Source organism: Sander vitreus, chromosome 2 (assembly GCF_031162955.1).
Source record: "Sander vitreus isolate 19-12246 chromosome 2, sanVit1, whole genome shotgun sequence".
In the NCBI taxonomy this organism is placed as follows: Eukaryota; Metazoa; Chordata; class Actinopteri; order Perciformes; family Percidae; genus Sander; species Sander vitreus.
The window spans coordinates 12,748-35,000 of NC_135856.1; the positions used below are offsets into that span (position 1 = coordinate 12,748).

Sequence of the window (22,253 nt, forward strand, 5' to 3'; positions counted from 1 at the left end):
GACATGACTAGATGTATTATAAAACATGACTAGATGTATTATGGGACATGACTAGATGTATTATGGGACATGACAAGATGTATTATGAGACATGACTAGATGTATTATGAGACATGACTAGATGTATTATGGGACATGACTAGATGTATTATAAAACATGACTAGATGTATTATGGGACATGACTAGATGTATTATGAGACATGACTAGATGTATTATGAGACATGACTACATGACTAGATGTATTATGAGACATGACTAGATGAGACATGACTAGATGTATTATGAGACATGACTACATGACTAGATGTATTATGAGACATGACTAGATGTATTATGGGACATGACTAGATGTATTATGAGACATGACTACATGACTAGATGTATTATGAGACATGACTAGATGTATTATGATACATGACTAGATGAGACATGACTAGATGTATTATGAGACATGACTACATGACTAGATGTATTATGAGACATGACTAGATGTATTATGGTTATGGGACATGACTAGATGTATTATGGTTATGGGACATGACTAGATGTATTATGAGACATGACTATGAGACATGACTAGATGTATTATGGGACATGACTAGATGTATTATGGAACATGACTAGATGTATTATGGGACATGACTAGATGTATTATGGGACATGACTAGATGTATTATGAGACATGACAAGATGTATTATGAGACAGGACAAGATGTATTATGTGACATGACTAGATGTATTATGGGACATGACTAGATGTATTATGAGACATGACTAGATGTATTATGGGACATGACTAGATGTATTATGGGACATGACTGGCTGTATTATGAGACATGACTAGATGTATTATCGGACATGACTGGCTGTATTATGAGACATGACTAGATGTATTATGGGACATGACTAGATGTATTATGAGACATGACAAAATGTATTATGAGACAGGACTAGATGTATTATGTGACATGACTAGATGTATTATGGGACATGACTAGATGTATTATGAGACATGACTAGATGTATTATAAAATATGACTAGATGTATTATAAGACAGGACTAGATGTATTATGGGACATGACTAGATGTATTATGGGACATGACTAGATGTATTATGAGACATGACTAGATCTATTATGAGACATGACTAGATGTATTATGGGACATGACTGGCTGTATTATGAGACATGACTAGATGTATTATGAGACATGACTAGATGTATTATGAGACATGACTAGATGTATTATGGGACATGACTAGATGTATTATGAGACATGACTAGATGTATTATGGGACATGACTAGATGTATTATGGTTATGGGACATGACTAGATGTATTATGGGACATGACTAGATGTATTATGGGACATGACTAGATCTATTATGAGACATGACTAGATGTATTATGGGACATGACTAGATGTATTATGAGACATGACTAGATAGAAGAATGTAGTTCTAACGTTGACCTGTGGGGGCAGTATTACGGAAAGCGGCGTCTACACTACCGGAATCCTACAACAAGAAGAAGAGGTCAGATTGCACATGCGCATCATAACAACCTGTAAGTGAGGGCAGAGAGAGGGTCATCATGGTTCAGGTCCAGCCTACTTCTGTCTGCGGACTTCTCTGTGTTTAATACTCCACATGTTGAGGCTGTTCCTCCGGAGGCTCCGGCCGTCGGGCCGCCTCTCTGCCCGCTCAGCACGCTCCTCCAGCGGCTTCCCTGCTCCAGAGATGCCCGCTGCCTGGGTCCGCAGCAACTTCCTGGACTACTTCCAGGAGAAACACGGACACCGGCTGGTCCCGTCCTCCCCCGTCCGGCCGAGAGGAGACCCCAGCCTGCTGTTCGTCAACGCAGGCATGAACCAGGTCAGTTTGGACCCGGTCCGACCCGTCTCTGTCCCGGTCTATGCTGTTCTAGCTGCTGCTGCGAGCTAGCGGCTGTTTGCTAGCGATTTCAAAATAAAAGCTTGTCCTGTTGGGTCTCATTCATACTGTCAGCCAGAGGTGGAAAGTAACTGAGTAGCATATATATATATATATAATTTATTGAATCCACTTTAATACATGTACATTCTTTTTAACAGTTTAAATGAAATAGCTCCAGCTAGCTTTGTGTTGTTAACAGGTTCTCTGTTACGGGATGCTTCCAGTGGTGTAGTCTAGTGTACTGTACTGTATATATAAATATATATATGGGCCAGAATCTGCCTTTGGGGGAGGGGGGTTCTGGCTGTCCTCCCCCAGGGTTATTTTCAGTGTCAACGACTTTATTTCCTGTATTCAGATACCTTTTATGCACCAATTTACGGTGGAGATCCCTTTATTTAGCCTCTGTGAAGAAGAACAACACCGATGACAATTCAAAATATATCTATAATGGAAAGTATGTTGTTGCGTGTTATTGGGCATTTTTAAGTGGGTCTATGGAATTAGTGGGTGTACTGCGTATCATTTTGACCAGTGTTTCTCAAATGGGGGTACGTGTACACCCCTAGGGGTACTTTGGAGGACTGCAGGGGGTACGTGAGATATTTAACAAATTGTTTAATAATTACAAGGCTGTTGTTTGAAGGTTTCTTTCGACTATTTTCACTTTATTCTTGCCTTTGGCTACTGCCTTCCTTCTTTCTACCATCTTTTTTCAAAGGTTTTGTCTTTTTTTTTTTCTTTTTTCTTTTTTTACAGTTTTTGTCTCCTTTTCTCATCAGCATTTAAATGTTTTTTTACAGTTCCAAGGCTGTTGTTTAGTAAATCTATCGCTAACATACAGCGCTGTACTGTTCCTCTTATATAGACCTTTTTTCTACCAAAAATGATTAGCGCTGGTCAGGGGGTACTTGGCTTAAAGAGACAATTCAAAAGGGGTACATTATTGAAAACAGTTTGAGGACCACTGATTTAGAACACACCGCTGGATGCAACATCACTTTGATTTATTAAAAACTGTCCCCGAGGCTGAGGAAGATAGTGATATAGTTATGATCTGATTAAATAAAGTATCACATTAAATATCTCAAACAGATGAAGGGGCTGTAACAGAACTACGTGGGTTCCTAATACTTCAGGCAGAGCACTTCTCTTCCAATTTATTATAGTTTCACCTAAATAAATATTCTTCACACAATCTTCTAAATTGAAAGGTAGATCTACAGTGTTCCACTTCTGGGATCGCTCCGTGCCACCAGATGTCCCTCATTTAGGCCAGATGTCCCTCATTTAGGCCAGATGTCCCTCTTTTAGGCCGGATGTCCCTCTTTTAGGCTGGATGTCCCTCTTTTAGGCCGGATGTCCGTCCCCTTCCTCTGTCTCTGTGTTGGCGTTCTAACCTCTGGTGGATTTGTGAGGACTATGGTTAACTGCTCCTCAGATCTCTGCAGGGTAAATCTAGACAGCTAGCTAGACTATCTGTCCCTCTGATTAAAACTACTTTTGAACGTCCACACGTTCCACCAGAACCAGTTCCTTCCTGACACTATTTAGCAGAGGCACCATGGCTCCGTCCGGAGCTTAGCCCTCGCCCACGATGATTGTGATTGGTTTAAAGAAATGCCAATAAACCCGAGCACGTTTTACTCCCATCCAGGAATGCTGTGTGGACTAGACAGACCCTCCTCCACAGCGCTGTGGAGGAGGGTCTGTCAATAAGAGACTAGGAACTAACTACCTGTTGTCCCAGTTTAAGTTTAACTAAGAAAGGCAATGAAAAAGTTTAAGTTTCTAACTAACTGAGCTGTGGAGGAAGGTCTGGCTAGCGTCACTATTGTTAAACCAACCACCAACGTGGACACGAACCGTAACATTTGTTGCCTGCAGCGGTTTCTTTCTCCCCCTGTAGGGGGCGACATCAACTTATCTGCTGAGCAGCTCTAGCGCCCCCTGCTGGACCAACAGTCTGCTGAATGAAGGAAAGAGAAGCAGCTTTCATCACGTTTCACTTCCAAAAGTCTATCAGATACTAAAGTTTTATCAGCACACACACAAGCTGCAGACGCAGAATATTCTGCAGATCATTAAAAAAAAAAAACTCAGGATGTCAACACATCTTCTGTCCCAGTTCAAGCCCGTCTTCCTGGGGACGGCAGACCCCCGCAGCGAGATGGCGTCTTACCAGCGCGTGGTCAATAGTCAGAAGTGCGTCCGCGCCGGGGGCAAACACAACGACCTGGAGGACGTGGGCCGAGACCTTTACCACCACACCTTCTTCGAGATGCTGGGGAACTGGTCCTTTGGAGACTACTTCAAGGTAGGGGCACTTCCTGTCTGTAGGGGGGAGGGGAGGGGGACTTCCTGTTTGTAGGGGTGAGGGGAGGGGGTACTTTGTAGGGGTAACAGAGTGTTTTGTTTGGCAGGAGGAAGCGTGCTGCATGGCGTGGAGCCTCCTCACTGAGCATTATGGGATACCTGCAGACAGATTGTACGTGTCCTACTTTGGTGGAGACGCTGCGGCCGGTTTACCCCCCGATGACGAGACTCGCCACATCTGGCTGGAGATCGGGTATGTTAGTTATAGATGAGACACATCTGGCTGGAGATCGGGTATGTTAGTTATAGATGAGACACATCTGGCTGGAGATCAGGTATGTTAGTTATAGATGAGAAACATCTGGCTAGAGATCAGGTATGTTAGTTATAGATGAGACACATCTGGCTGGAGATCAGGTATGTTAGTTATAGATGAGACACATCTGGCTGGAGATCAGGTATGTTAGTTATAGATGAGAAACATCTGGCTGGAGATCAGGTATGTTAGTTATAGATGAGACACATCTGGCTGGAGATCAGGTATGTTAGTTATAGATGAGACACATCTGGCTGGAGATCAGGTATGTTAGTTATAGATGAGACACATCTGGCTGGAGATCAGGTATGTTAGTTATAGATGAGAAACATCTGGCTGGAGATCAGGTATGTTAGTTATAGATGAGACACATCTGGCTGGAGATCAGGTATGTTAGTTATAGATGAGACACATCTGGCTGGAGATCAGGTATGTTGGTTATAGATGAGACACATCTGGCTGGAGATCAGGTATGTTAGTTATAGATGATTATATCCTGGATGAATGGATGAGTAGTTTGGTCAGTTGATCAGTGTTTCCCAAAGCCAAGATGACATCATCACATGTCTTGTTCTGTCCTTAACTCAAAGATCTTGAGTTTCCTGTCCCAGAGGAGAGAAGAATCTAGAACATATTCATAAGTTTACCCGTTTTATCATAAATGACTCAGACTGATTAATGATTATCAGAGTAGTTATCTAATAGATTCATTTCCTAGTTGTGTGTCTGTGTTCAGGGTCCCTCCTGGGCGCCTGCTGCCCTTCGGCCTGAAGGAGAACTTCTGGGAGATGGGGAGACTCGGGCCCCTGCGGCCCCTGCACCGAGATCCACTACGACCACGTGGGGGGCCGGGACGCCGCCACGCTCGTTAACGCTGACAGTCCTGACGTGGTGGAGATCTGGAACCTGGTCTTCATGCAGTACAACAGGTACACACACACAGACACACACACACGCACACACACACAGACACACACACACACACACACACAGAGGTACACACACACACACACACACACACACACACACACACACACACACACACACACACACAGGTACACACATACAGACACAGTCGGGCCAGTGGCAGACTCAATGACCAATCTGATTGGTGGAGTGCTATCCCTTGACTAGCCAATCAGAGAGCTGCCAACGCCAGTATCTTGTCATTACTAGGCGTGGTATGACAACAAGGATCCTTCTTGACTACTATCACCACTCTGAAACAAGGACTGACCACATCGTGCTCTGTGTTTACCAGGTCTAGAGACATGTTCCCTCATTTCCAGTTTTCATTTTTTGGGGCTAATACAGATTAGCGCTGCCTGCTGTTATGGAGACGTATTACATTTTGCGCACGTGCAGAACGTACGCTCAAGTCGGCGTCTCTTTGATGTGTTCTGAGGCACTTTTTGACCTCGGGGAGCCGACTGATCAGTCCGACTGACTTTACTGCCGATGGTCGGGTGTCTGGTTGGTGTGTCAGGGCCTTAACGTGTTCAGGTCCCAGTGTAACAGCTGTGTTGTGTCAGTGTAACAGCTGTGTTGTTTCAGTGTAACAGCTGTGTGTTGTGTCAGTGTAACAGCTGTGTGTTGTGTCAGTGTAACAGCCGTGTGTTGTGTCAGTGTAACAGCCGTGTGTTGTGTCAGTGTAACAGCTGTGTGTTGTCAGTGTAACAGCCGTGTGTTGTGTCAGTGTAACAGCCGTGTGTTGTGTCAGTGTAACAGCCGTGTGTTGTTTCAGTGTAACAGCCGTGTGTTGTGTCAGTGTAACAGCTGTGTGTTGTGTCAGTGTAACAGCTGTGTTGTGTCAGTGTAACAGCCGTGTGTTGTCAGTGTAACAGCTGTGTTGTGTCAGGGAGGGGGACCAGAGTCTGCGTCTGCTGCCCCGGTCCAGCGTGGACACTGGGATGGGACTGGAGAGACTGGTGAGCGTCCTGCAGGGGAAACGATCCAACTACGACACGGACCTGTTCACCCCGCTGCTGCACGCCATCCACCAGGTAACACACGCTGCTGCACGCCATCCACCACGTAACACACGCTGCTGCACGCCATCCACCACGTAACACACGCTGCTGCACGCCGTTGCATGCTGTTACTTTAGTTACTAGTTACTAGTTACTTTACACATTAAGATTACTGCTCACTAAACACATGTAGTTTATAAATCTGATGTTTGATTCTAAAGTAAACTAGATAACAATATAACGACTACAAGTCCAGCTGAGATGATCAGACCATTACACAAACTGTGTGTGTGTGTGTGTGTGTGTGTGTGTGTGTGTGTGTTTTAATACTTTAACTACATTCTCCTGATGATACTGACACACTGTAACTGAAGGAACATTCTCACTGCAGGACTTCTACTGTAACAGAGTGTATTCTCACAGTGTGGTATTAATCTAAATACTTCTTCCACCTCTGTTGTCATGGTGATGTCTGTGTCAGGTGTCGAGGGTGGGCCCGTACGGCGGCAGGACGGGCGCTGCAGACCGGGACAACGTGGACATGGCGTACCGCGTGGTAGCCGACCACGTCCGCACGTTATCAGTCTGCATTGCTGACGGAGTTCACCCAGGCATGTCAGGGGCAGAGTAAGTCATCCACCAATCAGCTAGCAGGACATCTGTCTGTCTGCCTGCCTGCCGCTCTCTCTCTCTCTCTCTCTCTCTCTCTCTCTCTCTCTCTCTCTCTCTCTCTCTCTCTCTCTGTCTGTCTGGGCTCCTGCACGGTATAACAATATCTAAAAAGTCTCAAGTTTAATATATATTTAGGACCTTAAAAGTTTTGAATTTCTTTAGAAAGGTCTTAAATTATGTTATGTCTTTTCTTAGGGTTAAATTACTAACATTGGAAATATATATATGTGTGTGTGTGTGTGTGTGTGTGTGTGTGTGTGTGTGTGTGTGTCAGGTTGGTGTTGAGGAGGATTCTGCGACGGGCGGTCCGGTTCTGTGTCGAGGTCCTGCAGGCTCCTCAGGGAGCACTGGCCAGCCTGGTTCCTACTGTCACACACATACTGGTAAAATACATTTCCCATAATCCCTCTGAACAAACACACACACACACACACACACACACAGAGAGAGAAACACACACACACACACACACACACACACACAGAGAGAGAGAAACACACACACACACACACACACACACACACACACACACACAGAGAGAGAAACACACACACACAGTCAAACTACAGCAATATGAAAACATTCTTGATATTTATTACATTTGTTTTGCTGGACTACAGATTGATTCCTACTTTCTTTCTTTCTTACCTGGTTCCTTTCTTCCTCCCTCCCTCCCTCCCTCCCTTTCTTCCTTCCTTTCTTCCTTCCTTTCTTCCTCCCTCCCTCCCTTTCTTCCTTCCTCCCTTCCTTCTTCCCTCCCTCCCTTCCTTCCTTCTTCCCTCCCTCCCTCCCTCCCTTCTTTCCTCCCTCCCTCCCTCCCTTCCTCCCTCCCTTCCTTCCTCCCTCCCTCCCTCCCTCCCTCCCTCCCTCCCTCCCTTCCTTCCTCCCTCCCTTCTTTCCTTCCTCCTCCCTCCCTCCCTCCCTTCTTTCCTTCCTTCCTCCCTCCCTTCCTCTCTCCCTCCCTCCCTCCCTCCCTTCCTTCCTCCCTTCATCCCTCCCTTCCTTCCTTCTTCCCTCCCTCCCTCCCTCCCTCCCTCCCTCCCTCCCTTCCTTCCTCCCTCCCTTCTTTCCTTCCCTCCCTTCCTCCCTTCTTTTCCTTCCTTCCTTCCTTCCTTCCTCCCTACCTCCCTTCTTTCCTTCCTCCCTCCCTCCCTTCCTCTCTCCCTCCCTCCCTCCCTCCCTCCCTTCCTTCCTCCCTTCATCCCTCCCTCCCTTCCTTCCTTCCTTCCCTCCCTCCCTCCCTTCCTCCCTCCTTTCCTTCCTCCCTTTCTTCCTCCCTTCCTCCCTTCCTTCCTTCCTTCCTTCCTCCCTTTCTTCCTTCCTCCCTCCCTTCCTTCCTCCCTCCCTTCCTTCCTCCCTTCCTTCCTTCCTCCCTCCCTCTCTTCCTCCCTTCATCCCTCCCTTTCTTCCTCCCTCCCTCTCTTCCTCCCTTCATCCCTCCCTCCCTCCCTTCCTGTGTTCCAGGGGGATGTGTATCCGGAGCTTCACAGAGAGTCAGACAGGGTGAGTACAGCCACAGAACCATGAGTTTGTAACAACAGAACTGCACCAATACGGCAACACTATAATATAATATAATATAATATATATATATATATATATATATATATATATATATATATATATATATATATATATAGAGAGAGAGAGAGAGAGAGCGAGAGAGAGACCTTTAGCTGACATTTACACAGCTCCACATTCATACTGGAAGCTGCCCAGTACTACCACAGTCTGATCTGATCACATTCATACTGGAAGCTGCCCAGTACTACCACAGTCTGATCTGATCACATTCATACTGGAAGCTGCCCAGTACTACCACAGTCTGATCTGATCACATTCATACCTGGAAGCTGCCCAGTACTACCACAGTCTGATCTGATCACATTCATACCTGGAAGCTGCCCAGTACTACCACAGTCTGATCTGCTGGCCACTGAGCAGCTCCATTGGAGCGGTTGGGTTTAAGGGCCTTACTCAAGGGCACCTCAGTGGTGGCGATGAGGGAGGGACAAGTGCTGCTCTTTCTCTTTTCCCACCCAGATTTGATCCTGTCGGTCTGGGGATTGAACAGACGGTCACAAGCTCTCTTCTCCACTGCCCAGTAATAAAAATGACAAAATATCTCCTCAGCTAAATGTTTTGTGTTCCACAAAATGAGCAGGATGACAGAACAGCTGTCTAAAATCCTCCAGTGTAGCTGTAATAAGCAGGGTGTCTCCCCTCTTTATTTTATTTCTGATTTTCTGTTAAAAACTCTTTCAGATCATGGACGTCATCAACGAGAACGAGGCTCACTTCCTGTCGTCTCTGCAGCAGGGCAGCCGGCTGATCCTCCGCACTCTCAACAGAATGGACTACAAACATGGAGACTTCCCCGGTCAGTGCCTCCCTGAGCTACTACAACTCCCATCAGCCACCTGTGCAGGCTGCAGCCACCGGGAGTTATTCCGTTAACCCTTTGGTCAAGTCTGACCTGTATTTGAAGTTCTCTATATCAGAAATGTAGGTTTCTTTCAACCAAAGAGCCCAAAAATAACCCGGATGGTTCCATGCAACGCTCTTCCCAAGAACTATTCAAATGTTTAAAAAGCGTCAAAAACATTAACAACAAAACTCAAACAAGGCAATAAATATGTTTAAAAAAGCAACAAAGTGTTAATTTTCAGTTTTAACGCTGAAGGAAAACCCGAGGGTTAAAGGAGACGTTGAACTTATGTCTCAGACACGTCAACACTTTCATAGAATTTTGGGTTTATTCCATTTTATAGCATTTAAAAAAAAAAAAAATGAAATAGTTTCAACAGAGAATCCTGGCTAAACTTTGACAGTCTGAGATTATCATCAACATCCTCTGATCTTAACTTTTAGTTAAAGTCATTCAGAATTTCTGCTCAAACTCAAAAAATAGATTTTATAAAAATGAGTTTTGTTGACTGTGAATTCAAATATAAGTAATAGAGCTCGGCAGTGAGCTCTGGTTCTGGAAGTGTTTTTCTGACTACGTGTTTGATCCTCTTGTCCTTTGGAAGGCGTCTCGGTCGACGAGCTTAAACCAGACTCAGAATCACTCCGCTGGTCTCCTTTGTTTTCACATTCATTTTTCTTTATCAATCAAACTTCAATGTCATACGTTTTCGTCTTTTCTACGAAAAAATGACCTGTCCTTACAGCAGAGCAAAAATAAAAGATATAACGAAAAAATACTTCAACTCACAATCACGAAACTGTTCTGAGCGGTTCTTGAAGCAGCGGTCAAACAACCGTCTGGCTCCAAACCAAAGGCCCCAAACTGACTGACAGCTGGGCTCTTATCCACCAGCTGATGTCATTACTGCCTTAATCAGCTGATTGTCAAAAGGCTGTGACCATATGTCACAATATCAATTAACACATTTTCAGTTTACAATGAGTCTAGTTTATGTCACTGTATTTATGCACAATTTATCAAAATAAAAGTTAATATCAAAATCATAATTTTGGCTCCAACACCGTTAAATTGTTTCATTGACGTTTCAGAAACAGCTGATATAAGGAGTTTTAAGTTGGGAACCATGACAACCAGCTACGAGATGAATAGTGAGCTTAAAAACATTTGATTCAGCGTAAAAAAAAACATTTTGAAAACAGCAAAAAAGTCAAAGATACAAGACGGTGTACAGAAACTATCAGAGACTTCAATGGCAGAAGCTCGCTCTAACCATTCACGGTTAATCCTATCACAGTCAGAGAAGACTGCTCTAAACCACAGATGTTCTAAGATTGGTCATCCCAGTCTTTTATATTTTTCAAGTTCTCAAAATAACTCAATAAAGGTCACAGACACAAGTCCCCATAACTCCTACTCAACGCCGACCAATCACAGCAGATTGGGCTTTTTCAGGAGGGGGTCTTAGAGAGACAGAATACCTCAGATGGAGGGTGAATACAGGTATATTCCCACAGACACTATGAGAAAAATAACGTAGTAAACACTAAAGCATGTACACATATTTTAGTAGAAACCCAAATACAATTATGAACCTGAAAATTAGTATAATACAGAAACTTTGAAGAAAACTATTTAATTGTTTCAACTGCACCTGTTGATTTCCTTCAGAGCGTTTAGTTAAATATATATTTGTGTGTGTTTACTTTAATAATATGGGTGTGTGTTTGTGTATTCCAGCCGCGGTGGCCTGGTCTCTGCACAGGGACCTGGGGTTCCCTCTGGACTTGGTGGACCTGATGTTGGAGGAGCGAGGAGTCCAGGTGGACCGCCCGGGGCTGGACCGCCTCATCGCCCAGAACCAGAAGGTAAATACTCTCTCTGACAGGTTTTATTATCAGAGAACCAGAAGGTAAAGACTCTCTCTGACAGGTTTTATTATCAGAGAACCAGAAGGTAAAGACTCTCTCTGACAGGTTTTATTATCAGAGAACCAGAAGGTAAAGACTCTCTCTGACAGGTTTTAGTCTTATAGAACCAGAAGATAAAGACTCTCTCTGACAGGTTTTAGTCTTATAGAACCAGAAGATAAAGACTCTCTCTGACAGGTTTTAGTCTTATAGAACCAGAAGATAAAGACTCTCTCTGACAGGTTTTAGTCTCAGAGAACCAGAAGGTAAAGACTCTCTCTGACAGGTTTCAGTCTTATAGAACCAGAAGGTAAAGACTCTCTCTGACAGGTTTTAGTCTTATAGAACCAGAAGATAAAGACTCTCTCTGACAGGTTTTCAGTCTCAGAGAACCAGAAGGTAAAGACTCTCTCTGACAGGTTTTAGTCTTATAGAACCAGAAGATAAAGACTCTCTCTGACAGGTTTTAGTCTCAGAGAACCAGAAGGTAAAGACTCTCTCTGACAGGTTTCAGTCTTATAGAACCAGAAGGTAAAGACTCTCTCTGACAGGTTTTAGTCTTATAGAACCAGAAGCTAAAGACTCTCTCTGACAGGTTTTATTATCAGAGAACCAGAAGGTAAAGACTCTCTCTGACAGGTTTCAGTCTTATAGAACCAGAAGGTAAAGACTCTCTCTGACAGGTTTTAGTCTTATAGAACCAGAAGATAAAGACTCTCTCTGACAGGTTTCAGTCTCAGAGAACCAGAAGGTAAAGACTCTCTCTGACAGGTTTTAGTCTTATAGAACCAGAAGATAAAGACTCTCTCTGACAGGTTTTAGTCTCAGAGAACCAGAAGGTAAAGACTCTCTCTGACAGGTTTCAGTCTTATAGAACCAGAAGGTAAAGACTCTCTCTGACAGGTTTTAGTCTTATAGAACCAGAAGATAAAGACTCTCTCTGACAGGGTTTCAGTCTCAGAGAACCAGAAGGTAAAGACTCTCAATGACAGGTTTTAGTCTTATAGAACCAGAAGATAAAGACTCTCTCTGACAGGTTTTAGTCTCAGAGAACCAGAAGGTAAAGACTCTCTCTGACAGGTTTCAGTCTTATAGAACCAGAAGGTAAAGACTCTCTCTGACAGGTTTCAGTCTTATAGAACCAGAAGATAAAGACTCTCTCTGACAGGTTTTACTATCAGAGAACCAGAAGGTAAAGACTCTCTCTGACAGGTTTCAGTCTTATAGAACCAGAAGGTAAAGACTCTCTCTGACAGGTTTTATTATCAGAGAACCAGAAGGTAAAGACTCTCTCTGACAGGTTTTATTATCAGAGAACCAGAAGGTAAAGACTCTCTCTGACAGGTTTCAGTCTTATAGAACCAGAAGGTAAAGACTCTCTCTGACAGGTTTTAGTCTCAGAGAACCAGAAGGTAAAGACTCTCTCTGACAGGTTTTAGTCTCAGAGAACCAGAAGATAAAGACTCTCTCTGACAGGTTTTAGTCTTATAGAACCAGAAGGTAAAGACTCTCTCTGACAGGTTTTCAGTCTTATAGAACCAGAAGGTAAAGACTCTCTCTGACAGGTTTCAGTCTTATAGAACCAGAAGGTAAAGACTCTCTCTGACAGGTTTCAGTCTTATAGAACCAGAAGGTAAAGACTCTCTCTGACAGGTTTTAGTCTTATAGAACCAGAAGGTAAAGACTCTCTCTGACAGGTTTTATTATCAGAGAACCAGAAGGTAAAGACTCTCTCTGACAGGTTTTATTATCAGAGAACCAGAAGGTAAAGACTCTCTCTGACAGGTTTTAGTCTTATAGGACCAGAAGGTAAAGACTCTCTGACAGGTTTTAGTCTTATAGAACCAGAAGGTAAAGACTCTCTCTGACAGGTTTTAGTCTTATAGGACCAGAAGGTAAAGACTCTCTCTGACAGGTTTTAGTCTTATAGAACCAGAAGGTAAAGACTCTCTCTGACAGGTTTTATTATCAGAGAACCAGAAGGTAAAGACTCTCTCTGACAGGTTTTAGTCTTATAGGACCAGAAGGTAAAGACTCTCTCTGACAGGTTTTAGTATCAGAGAACCAGAAGGTAAAGACTCTCTCTGACAGGTTTTATTATCAGAGAACCAGAAGGTAAAGACTCTCTCTGACAGGTTTTAGTTTCTAAAAGTTTAAGTTCTGTGTGAACTTAAAGAGAGCTTTTTTTGACACTTTTGTTACGCCTTTTTCGATGGTTTTCAAGCTTTATTTGATTCTTTTTATGATGCTTTCGACAGTTTTTGACGCTTTTTTTATGACATTTTATAGCATTTTTGTCGCTTTTCAACTGCTTTTAAGGGATATTGTTAGATGCTTTATTTTTTACTTTTTTGCGATGTTTTCTGCCGGGTTTTTTTCATGAAACTGACAGCTGGAAGGCTTTTATTGTTTGATTTGATGATGTAATGAAACATTCGTCTCTCTGTCCCCTCAGGTGAAGTCGGACCCTCAGCCAGGTGTTCAGATGCCGCTGACGTTGGACGTCCTCAGCCTGGTGGAGCTGCAGCATCTCGGAGTTCCTCACACCAACGACAGCCTCAAATACCAGTACAGACTGGAGCAGGGCCGATACGGTACCAGTACAGACTGGAGCAGGGCCGATACGGTACCAGAACAGACTGGAGCAGGGCCGATACGGTACCAGAACAGACTGGAGCAGGGCCGGTATGGTACGCGGAAAATGTGACCGTTGTCCCAGCGCCGTGGGACAGTAGTGGCGCTCTACGACAGCCACGCGTTGACTTATTAACCCCTGGTTCTGACAGTGCTCCTGGTTGTTTTTGTGACAGTTTTCCCAGCATGCCGTGCGACAGTAGTGGCGCTGTATGACGGCCAGGCGCTGGTGTCGGAGGTCTCAGAGGGTCAGCGCTGTGATGTCATCCTGGATCAGACCTGCTTCTACTCGGAGCAGGGGGGGCAGTCACATGACCTGGGCTACTTCACCCGGGACGCACTGCAGGTCAGCTGACACTCAGAGGGGGACAGGTGCATCATGGGAAGACTAGCTGCCGGGGCCTTTATTCATTCAAGAAACAAAAGTTTGAAAACTGTCAAACCCAAACCAGCCTTAAATGTAGACACTATGTGGTCTACTGGTTTTGAAGGCATTTAATTTAGATATTTGAAGTTTCCTTTGTTTAGTTTTGTTATGTTTTACTTTCTATATTTGTCTTTTCATTCTACATATTAGGGCTCTGCATTAAATCAAATAGATTTTGTCTTTTAACGATCACATGAACAATGTAAACATAGAAACATGATACTTTTGCACATTGCCTGTCTCAGGACGTCCTTTTCCCTGTGGAGGCTGTGGTCCTGGCAGGGGGGTACGTGCTCCATCAGGTGACCGCCACCGACAGCCTGAAGACCGGAGACCAGGTCCAGCTGCACCTGGACCAGGTAGACCCTCTGTCTTTGTCCTCTCGGTGGGGAGACATGGGGAGTCTCTGCTCTGTTTAGGGGTTGAGGGATTTATGTGGTTCTGACTGAGCTTTATGTCTCTGTTCTTCTTTAAGAAACAAACACTGAGATATAGCTCTGGTATATGCTTTGTAGTTTTGTGCTTTTGTTTCTGTTATTTGAGTGTTACCTGGGCATGTACCTACCATCTACCTGAAGCTGCCTGTGATCCATTTCTACAATAAATCCCTGGAATCACCCTGCTGCTGCCCAGCTGGTTGCATCTGAGTGCTGCCTGTGTTGCCTCACCCTCACCGGTGTGATGTATTGTATCTCAAGTCTATCCTAAATGTACAGCATTTACATTTGTATGGTAATTATTATTCTGCTTTGCTTTAGAAAGGTCTCTTTGGAACAGTGGGGGCTGTCCGTGGTGCTGAAACACAGCCTTGTTACTAAAACAGAGGGGACCTGTCCATGGTGCTGAAACACAGCCTTGTTACTAAAACAGAGGGGGGCTGTCCATGGTGCTGAAACAGAGCCTTGTTACTAAAACAGAGGGGGGCTGTCCATGGTGCTGAAACAGAGCTTTGTTACTAAAACAGAGGGGGGCTGTCCATGGTGCTGAAACAGAGCCTTGTTACTAAAACAGAGGGGACCTGTCCATGGTGCTGAAACAGAGCCTTGTTACTAAAACAGAGGGGGGCTGTCCATGGTGCTGAAACAGAGCCTTGTTACTAAAACAGAGGGGACCTGTCCGTGGTGCTGAAATGAAGCATTACTCCCTTTCCGACTGGAGGGATTTTTGCAGTTCCTAGAACATAAAATTCCTAGAACCCTTTTTTTCTCATGTTCTGACTGGACCAATGTGGGGATTATTAAGTCTCTCTGACCAGAGTTACTGTAACTCTTTCAGCTCCTACTTCAGGGCAGGCTCTTTTTGCTGTTCCCTTTTCAGTATAGTGGTGGTTAGATGGCTGTGTTATAATAACAAAAGGTCAGTTCCTACGGCCACTTGGCCAGTGTGAATGCAAATGCGAAAACTGGTTTTGGGGGAGAGTAGTTAGTAGATCTGTTGAAGCAGACTGTTCCTATAACTACGTTCCTGTAACTACTTGGTTGGAAAGAGACTGTTGTTACTAAAACACAGGGGACCTGTCCGTGGTGCTGAAACAGAGCCATGTTACTAAAACAAGAAGGGGACCTGTCACGGCTGTCCTGAGGTTCTGGAGGCTGTGAGGTGAGGGAGCTGAGGGGGGTGTCCTGAGGCTCTGGGGGCTGTGAGGTGAGGGAGCTGAGGGGGGTGTCCTGAGGCTCTGGGGGCTGGGAGGTGAGGGAGCTGAGGGGGGTGTCCTGAGGCTCTGGGGGCTGTGAGGTGAGGGAGCTGAGGGGGTGTCCTGAGGCTCTGGGGGCTGTGAGGTGAGGGAGCTGAGGGGGGTGTCCTGAGGCTCTGGGGGCTGTGAGGTGAGGGAGCTTAGGGGGGTGTCCTGAGGCTCTGGGGGACTGTGAGGTGAGGGAGCTGAGAGGGGTGTCCTGAGGCTCTGGGGGGCTGTGAGGTGAGGGAGCTGAGGGGGGGTGTCCTGAGGCTCTGGGGGCTGTGAGGTGAGGGAGCTGAGGGAGCTGAGGGGGGTGTCCTGAGGCTCTGGGGGCTGTGAGGTGAGGGAGCTGAGGGGGGTGTCCTGAGGTTCTGGAGGCTGTGAGCTGAGGGAGCTGAGGGGGGTGTCCTGAGGCTCTGGGGGCTGTGAGGTGAGGGAGCTGAGGGGGGTGTCCTGAGGCTCTGGGGGCTGTGAGGTGAGGGAGCTGAGGGACAGGGCTAGCTGACTGAGGGGACCTTTCTCTATGTTTCTCTCTTGGTATTGTAGAGCTTTGTAGTGGAAACTATGGGGGGTCGCTTGTTTTCAGGTGGTTGTAGAATTGTATGGATCTTTTCTCAGTTGTAATTTGGAGGGGATATTGTCTTAGTTCTGCTCGGCATGGAAAATCAGAAGTTTGGTTTTGTTTCGGTTGACAGTCAGAGCCCTGGTCTGACAGAAACGGTGCAGGAGGTCCAGGTGTTGTTGTAGGCCTTCTTTTGTAGGGGACAGCAGGACTAGATCATCAGCATATAACAAACATGTGATGTCAGTATCTCCCGGAGTGATACCAGGGGATGTAGAAAGTTCCAGATCTTTTGCCAATTCATTTATATAAATGTTGAACAGAGTCGGGGACAGGCAGCATCCCTGTTTCACTCCACGTTCTTGAGGAAAGAAATGTGTTTGTTGGTGGCCAATTTTAACTGAACATTTGTTATTTGTATACATAGATTTTATGATATCATTTGTTTTTCCTCTAATACCCATTTCAATCAATTTATAGAAAAGACCATCATGTCAAATAGAATCGATTGCTTTTTTAAAGTCCAGAAAACATGGAAAGATGTTTCCTTTGTTCTGCTTTCATTGTTTGTCACTGAGGGTGTGGAGAGTAAAGATGGGGTCTGAAGTTCCATATTTTGGGAGAAATCCTATTTGACTATTGCTCAGGATATTGTGTTCACTAATGAATTGTAAGATTCTGCTATTAATAACACTGCAGAATAGTTTAGCCAGGTTACTGGTCCCACAGATTCCTCTGTAGTTATTTGGGTCAAACCTGGTTCCAAATAGCTGGAAGATACCTTGAAAGCTTTTAGGATGACCAATTGGAATTCATTATCTGTGTGTTTGATCATTTTTCTCTGTCTCTCTCTCTCTGCCCTGTCTCTGTCTGTGTCTTTGTCCTGTCTGTGTCTGTCCCTCTCTGTCTGTGTCTTTGTCCTGTCTGTGTCTGTCTCTGTCCTGTCCTGTCTCTCTCTGTCTCTCTCTCTCTCTCTCTCTCTCTCTCTCTCTCTCTGTTTGTCCTCTCTCTCTCTCTCTCTCTCTCTCTCTGTCTCTCTCTCTCTCTCTCTCTCTCTCTCTCTCTCTGTCCTGTCCTGTATCTGTCTCTCTCTCTGTCCTGTGTGTCTCAGGTCCACCGTTTGTCCTGCATGGTGAACCACACAGCGACTCACCTTCTGAACTTTGCTCTGAGGAAAGTTTTGGGTCCTTCAGTTCAGCAGAGAGGATCTCATGTGTCAGCTGATCGCCTCCGCTTCGACTTCAGCGTCAAGGTACAACAACAGACTCCCTCAGTAGTCACTATAAACTACTCCACATACACAGTCTCCAGTTGTCTATACAACAATCTGGCCTTTCTCTAACGGGGACAAAAACCATAAGAGTCTCCCAAATTGATAAAGAAATTTGAGTCCAAACGTTACATGAATTAGTACAGACTGTGTGATTGGTTCTCAGAGTTCTCTGTGTGTGATTGGTTCTCCTCAGAGTTCTCTGAGCGTGTCACAGCTGCAGCAGGTCGACAGCTGTGTGAGTGACATCATCTCAGCCAATCAGATCATCCACAGCGAGGAAATTCCTCTGCAGACAGCACGGAGCATCGGGGGGCTGAGGACGGTGGACGAGGTGAGACTGCTGCCTGTCTGTCTGTCTCTATGTATGTATGTATGTCTGTCTGTCTGTCTCTATGTCTGTCTGTCCATCTCTATGTCTGTGTCTCTGTCTATCTGTCTGTCTGTGTCTCTTTCTGTCTGCCTCTCTGTCTGTCTGTCTGTCTGTGTGTCTGTCTGCCTCTCTGTGTGTCTGTCTGTGTCTCTGTCTGTGTCTCTGTCTGTCTGTCTGCCTCTCTGTGTGTCTGTCTGTCTGTGTGTCTGTCTGCCTCTCTGTGTGTCTGTCTGCCTCTCTGTCTGTCTGTGTCTCTGTGTGTCTGTCTGCCTCTCTGTGTGTCTGTGTCTCTGTCTGTCTGTGTGTCTGTCTGTTGTTTTGCACAGTTTATAGGAATAAAGGAATATTTTTTCACTCCGTCTGTGGCTCATTCTGTTAAAAATGAGAGAATCAGATCGTCAAATTAAAATCCTGAATCCTCTTTTTCTGTCTCTCCGACTTCCTGTCTCTCTTTATCTGATATCCTGTCTGTCTGTCTGTCTTTAGGTGTATCCTGACCCTGTCCGGGTGGTTTCTGTGGCAGTGGCGGTCTCTGACCTGTTGGAGACGAACAGACAGACGTCTGTGGAGCTCTGCTGTGGAACGTGAGACTGAAACACACACACACACACACACACACAGACAGACACACACACACACAGACACACACACACACACACACACACACACACACACACACACACACAGACACACACACACACACACACACACAGACTCACACACACACACACACACACACAGACAGACAGACACACACACACACACACACACTCACACTCACACACACAGACACACACACACACACACACACACACACAGACACACACACAGACTCACACTCACACACACAGACACACACACACACACACACACATACAGACACACACACAGACTCACACACACACACACACACACACACACACACAGACACACACACAGACACACACCATCAGATTTACAGCATTGTCACTGAGACTGTTTCTAAATGTGGAACTGTTCCTTTAAACAAAGGACTTGTTCTGTTGTGTTTCCAGCCACGTGCTGCAGACCGGAGACATCGAGGACCTGCTGATAGTCTCTGAGAGACAGATGGTGAAAGGAATCAGCCGGATCCTCGCTGTGACGGGACGGGACGCCACGCGGGTCAGACCTCTTCTTCATGTGTTTCACGTGTCCACAACACATAACCAGAAATACTGGGACCTGAGCTATCAGGACGTTGTTGGCAGCTGTCTGACTACCATTTCATCTGATCTCTGACTGTGTGTGTGTGTGTGTGTGTGTGTGTGTGTGTGTGTGTGTGTGTGTGTGTGTGTGTTTCTGTGTGTGTGTCTGTCTGTGTGTGTGTTTGTGTATGTGTGTTTCTGTGTGTGTGTGTGTGTGTGTGTGTGTGTGTGTGTGTAAAGGTGACTTTGACAAAATACATAAAGCATAGCAGGTCTCTTTTGACAAACACGTTGTGTGTTTTTAACTGTTTATTATGTATAAATTAGTATTAGTAGTAATAGTATTATCTATTTCTTTTGTCTGTGTTGTAATTGTCTGGTTCAGTGTTTCATTGTTTTACATATTTATTTATACATTATATTCATGCTGTGTGAGATTATTATGTAAACTCATATCTATAGTTGTGTGTCTGTCTCCAGGCTCGTGAGCAGGGTCAGGTCTTAGCTCAGGACGTGGACTCTCTGACAGCCAGAATCTCAGGCTCCGCCCCCTCCAGCCTGGACTCTGCCCAGCGCCTCGCCAAGGAGGTGGGCGTCCTCTCTGATGTAGGTACACTACCCATGATGCACTGCAGCCACTGTGACGTTATAAAAAGTATTTTTTACTTTCATTGAAAATGTACGAAACAGATACAGAAACATTTACAGTTGATAAGTGTGTGTGTGTGTGTGTGTGTGTGTGTGGGGGTGTGTGTGTGTGTGTTAGGCTGTAGATAACACAGCCATCCCTCAGTGGCAGCGCAGAGAGCTTCAGAGTCGACTCCGATCTCTGCAGAGGACGAGCAACACGGCCGTCAGGAAGCTGGAGACCAGAGAGGTAATCAGTCCCTCATGGATTCTAACACCTCGAGGTGCAGATAGCTCAACTTGTGCGTGGGCCGATACCGGTGTGTTAAAATAAATAGTTTTCAGTATGTGGTCAGTATCCTAATGTACTCGTCTGCGTTCCTCTAATCTGTCTAAAGGACTTCTTACGACAGAACATCCTGAATGTCGTCGTCTCTCCACTTAGACATTTCATCACCCTCAACTGTGTGTTTTCCCATCATGCATTGCACAGGCTGCGGTGAGAGCTCAGACACTGCTGGAAAAGAACGGCAGGAAGGACGTGCAGGTGGACGCCGTGGAGACGGACTCTCTGTCGGTAAGATGGTTTCCCATCATGCATCTGTCTCTGGAGGTTTCTAGAGTCCCTCCTAACCTTTGTTTCCTAACAGAAGAACAGAGACTGATGGAGGAGATCGGGTTATTCTGTCAGAGAGAGGAACCAACCAGTCATTTAAACATCTGGGGGTTCTCAGAGCCAAACACAGTTTCCAGCGCTGATCCAGAATGACAATCTGCAGAATTTAGTGGGCTGTTTTTCTGGAGATGTGTTAACTGGTTGGAGATTCTGAGTCCTGCTGATCTCTCTGCTCGTGTGCTGTGTCTGGTTTTGTGCTCGTGTTATCTTCCCATTGACCCGCAACTTTTAGTTTTTCTGGGTGAAAATTTAAACTTTCTTTTCACAACATGACATCAAAACAGCGTAAACATACGTGCCACGTGGTGTGCTATCGCGAGAACTTCACATGCGTGCAAAAAAAAAAAGAAAAGAAAAAGTTTGGGTTTAGGGAAAGGCTTTAGTAACACTAAAAACTGGCAAAAACACGACGGTGACCAACGTCACACGCTTAGGAAAAGAACATTGGGGAAGGCGTTATTAAAAAAATAAAATAAAACGGTTGATAAACGCCACACACGGGACCGATCCCGGCTCTCCTGGGTCAAGGTCCTGTGTGACGGCATACGAATCGGCGTGTCACACATACGCCACTTAGTGAGATCACTCTGTTTTTCAACGTTTTTGTCGTCTTTTTCAAAACTTTTGTTGCTTTTTGATGTTTTTGTAAAAAAATTCTGCACCTTTTTATGTTTTTGTTGGTTTTTGAAGCTTTTGCGGACATTTTGTCACTTTTCCAACGTTCTTTCATAATTCTTTTGTTTTTGAATGCTATAAAGTTGAATGAAACATCCAAATCCACATTATTTTTCTGAAAGTTTGGTTGAACCCACCCACTTTTCTGATAAAGACATTTAAAAAAAAAAAAGGGTCAAATTAGACCCGAGGACAACAGGAGAATTAAGAAACTATTTTAACATCCCGGCCGGGGGGGGGGGGGGGGGTAACAGCGGCCTCTTGGAGACCTCTGACAGCTGTAACCTGTAGAATCCTGTTTTGATTACAGGAAGTGAACTGAAGTCAGTCTGTGTGTTTCCTGTCAGGTGGTGATGAAGACGGTGAACCAGCTGAGCGCCGCCGCTCCTCACAGTCTCGTCATGCTGCTCGCTCACCAGAGGCATTCTGGGAAGGTTCTGTGTGCCTGTCAGGTTCCCAAGGTAACGCTGACATCATCAGCCAGAAACTAAGAACCAATCCCACTGCGTTCTTTTCTTCAGGGTCACATGACTGCAGGGAGACCTGAAGGAACGCCGTCCGTTCTGTTGAAGGAACCTCTCGCAGATTCAGATTGGAAATCATGCTCACTGTTCAGAACT

The 22,253-nt window shown here is 45.2% G+C and overlaps 1 protein-coding gene across 1 annotated transcript in view; it reads left to right on the plus strand.

The window, feature by feature from the left end:
* Nucleotides 1-1,537: 1,537 nt before the first annotated feature.
* Nucleotides 1,538-22,253, plus strand: part of aars2 (alanyl-tRNA synthetase 2, mitochondrial (putative)) — a 22,043-nt gene continuing 1,327 nt past the window's right edge. Inside the window, 22 exon segments of the mRNA XM_078271378.1 lie at nucleotides 1,538-1,876; nucleotides 4,065-4,253; nucleotides 4,360-4,505; nucleotides 5,305-5,359; nucleotides 5,361-5,497; nucleotides 6,427-6,571; nucleotides 7,020-7,165; nucleotides 7,485-7,593; nucleotides 8,675-8,713; nucleotides 9,476-9,590; nucleotides 11,379-11,506; nucleotides 14,004-14,142; nucleotides 14,359-14,528; nucleotides 14,855-14,968; nucleotides 17,958-18,098; nucleotides 18,313-18,450; nucleotides 18,976-19,073; nucleotides 19,524-19,632; nucleotides 20,136-20,261; nucleotides 20,422-20,532; nucleotides 20,776-20,859; nucleotides 21,981-22,094. Of these exon segments, the coding sequence (XP_078127504.1) occupies nucleotides 1,652-1,876; nucleotides 4,065-4,253; nucleotides 4,360-4,505; nucleotides 5,305-5,359; nucleotides 5,361-5,497; nucleotides 6,427-6,571; nucleotides 7,020-7,165; nucleotides 7,485-7,593; nucleotides 8,675-8,713; nucleotides 9,476-9,590; nucleotides 11,379-11,506; nucleotides 14,004-14,142; nucleotides 14,359-14,528; nucleotides 14,855-14,968; nucleotides 17,958-18,098; nucleotides 18,313-18,450; nucleotides 18,976-19,073; nucleotides 19,524-19,632; nucleotides 20,136-20,261; nucleotides 20,422-20,532; nucleotides 20,776-20,859; nucleotides 21,981-22,094 (2,778 nt within the window). The 5' untranslated portion in view covers nucleotides 1,538-1,651.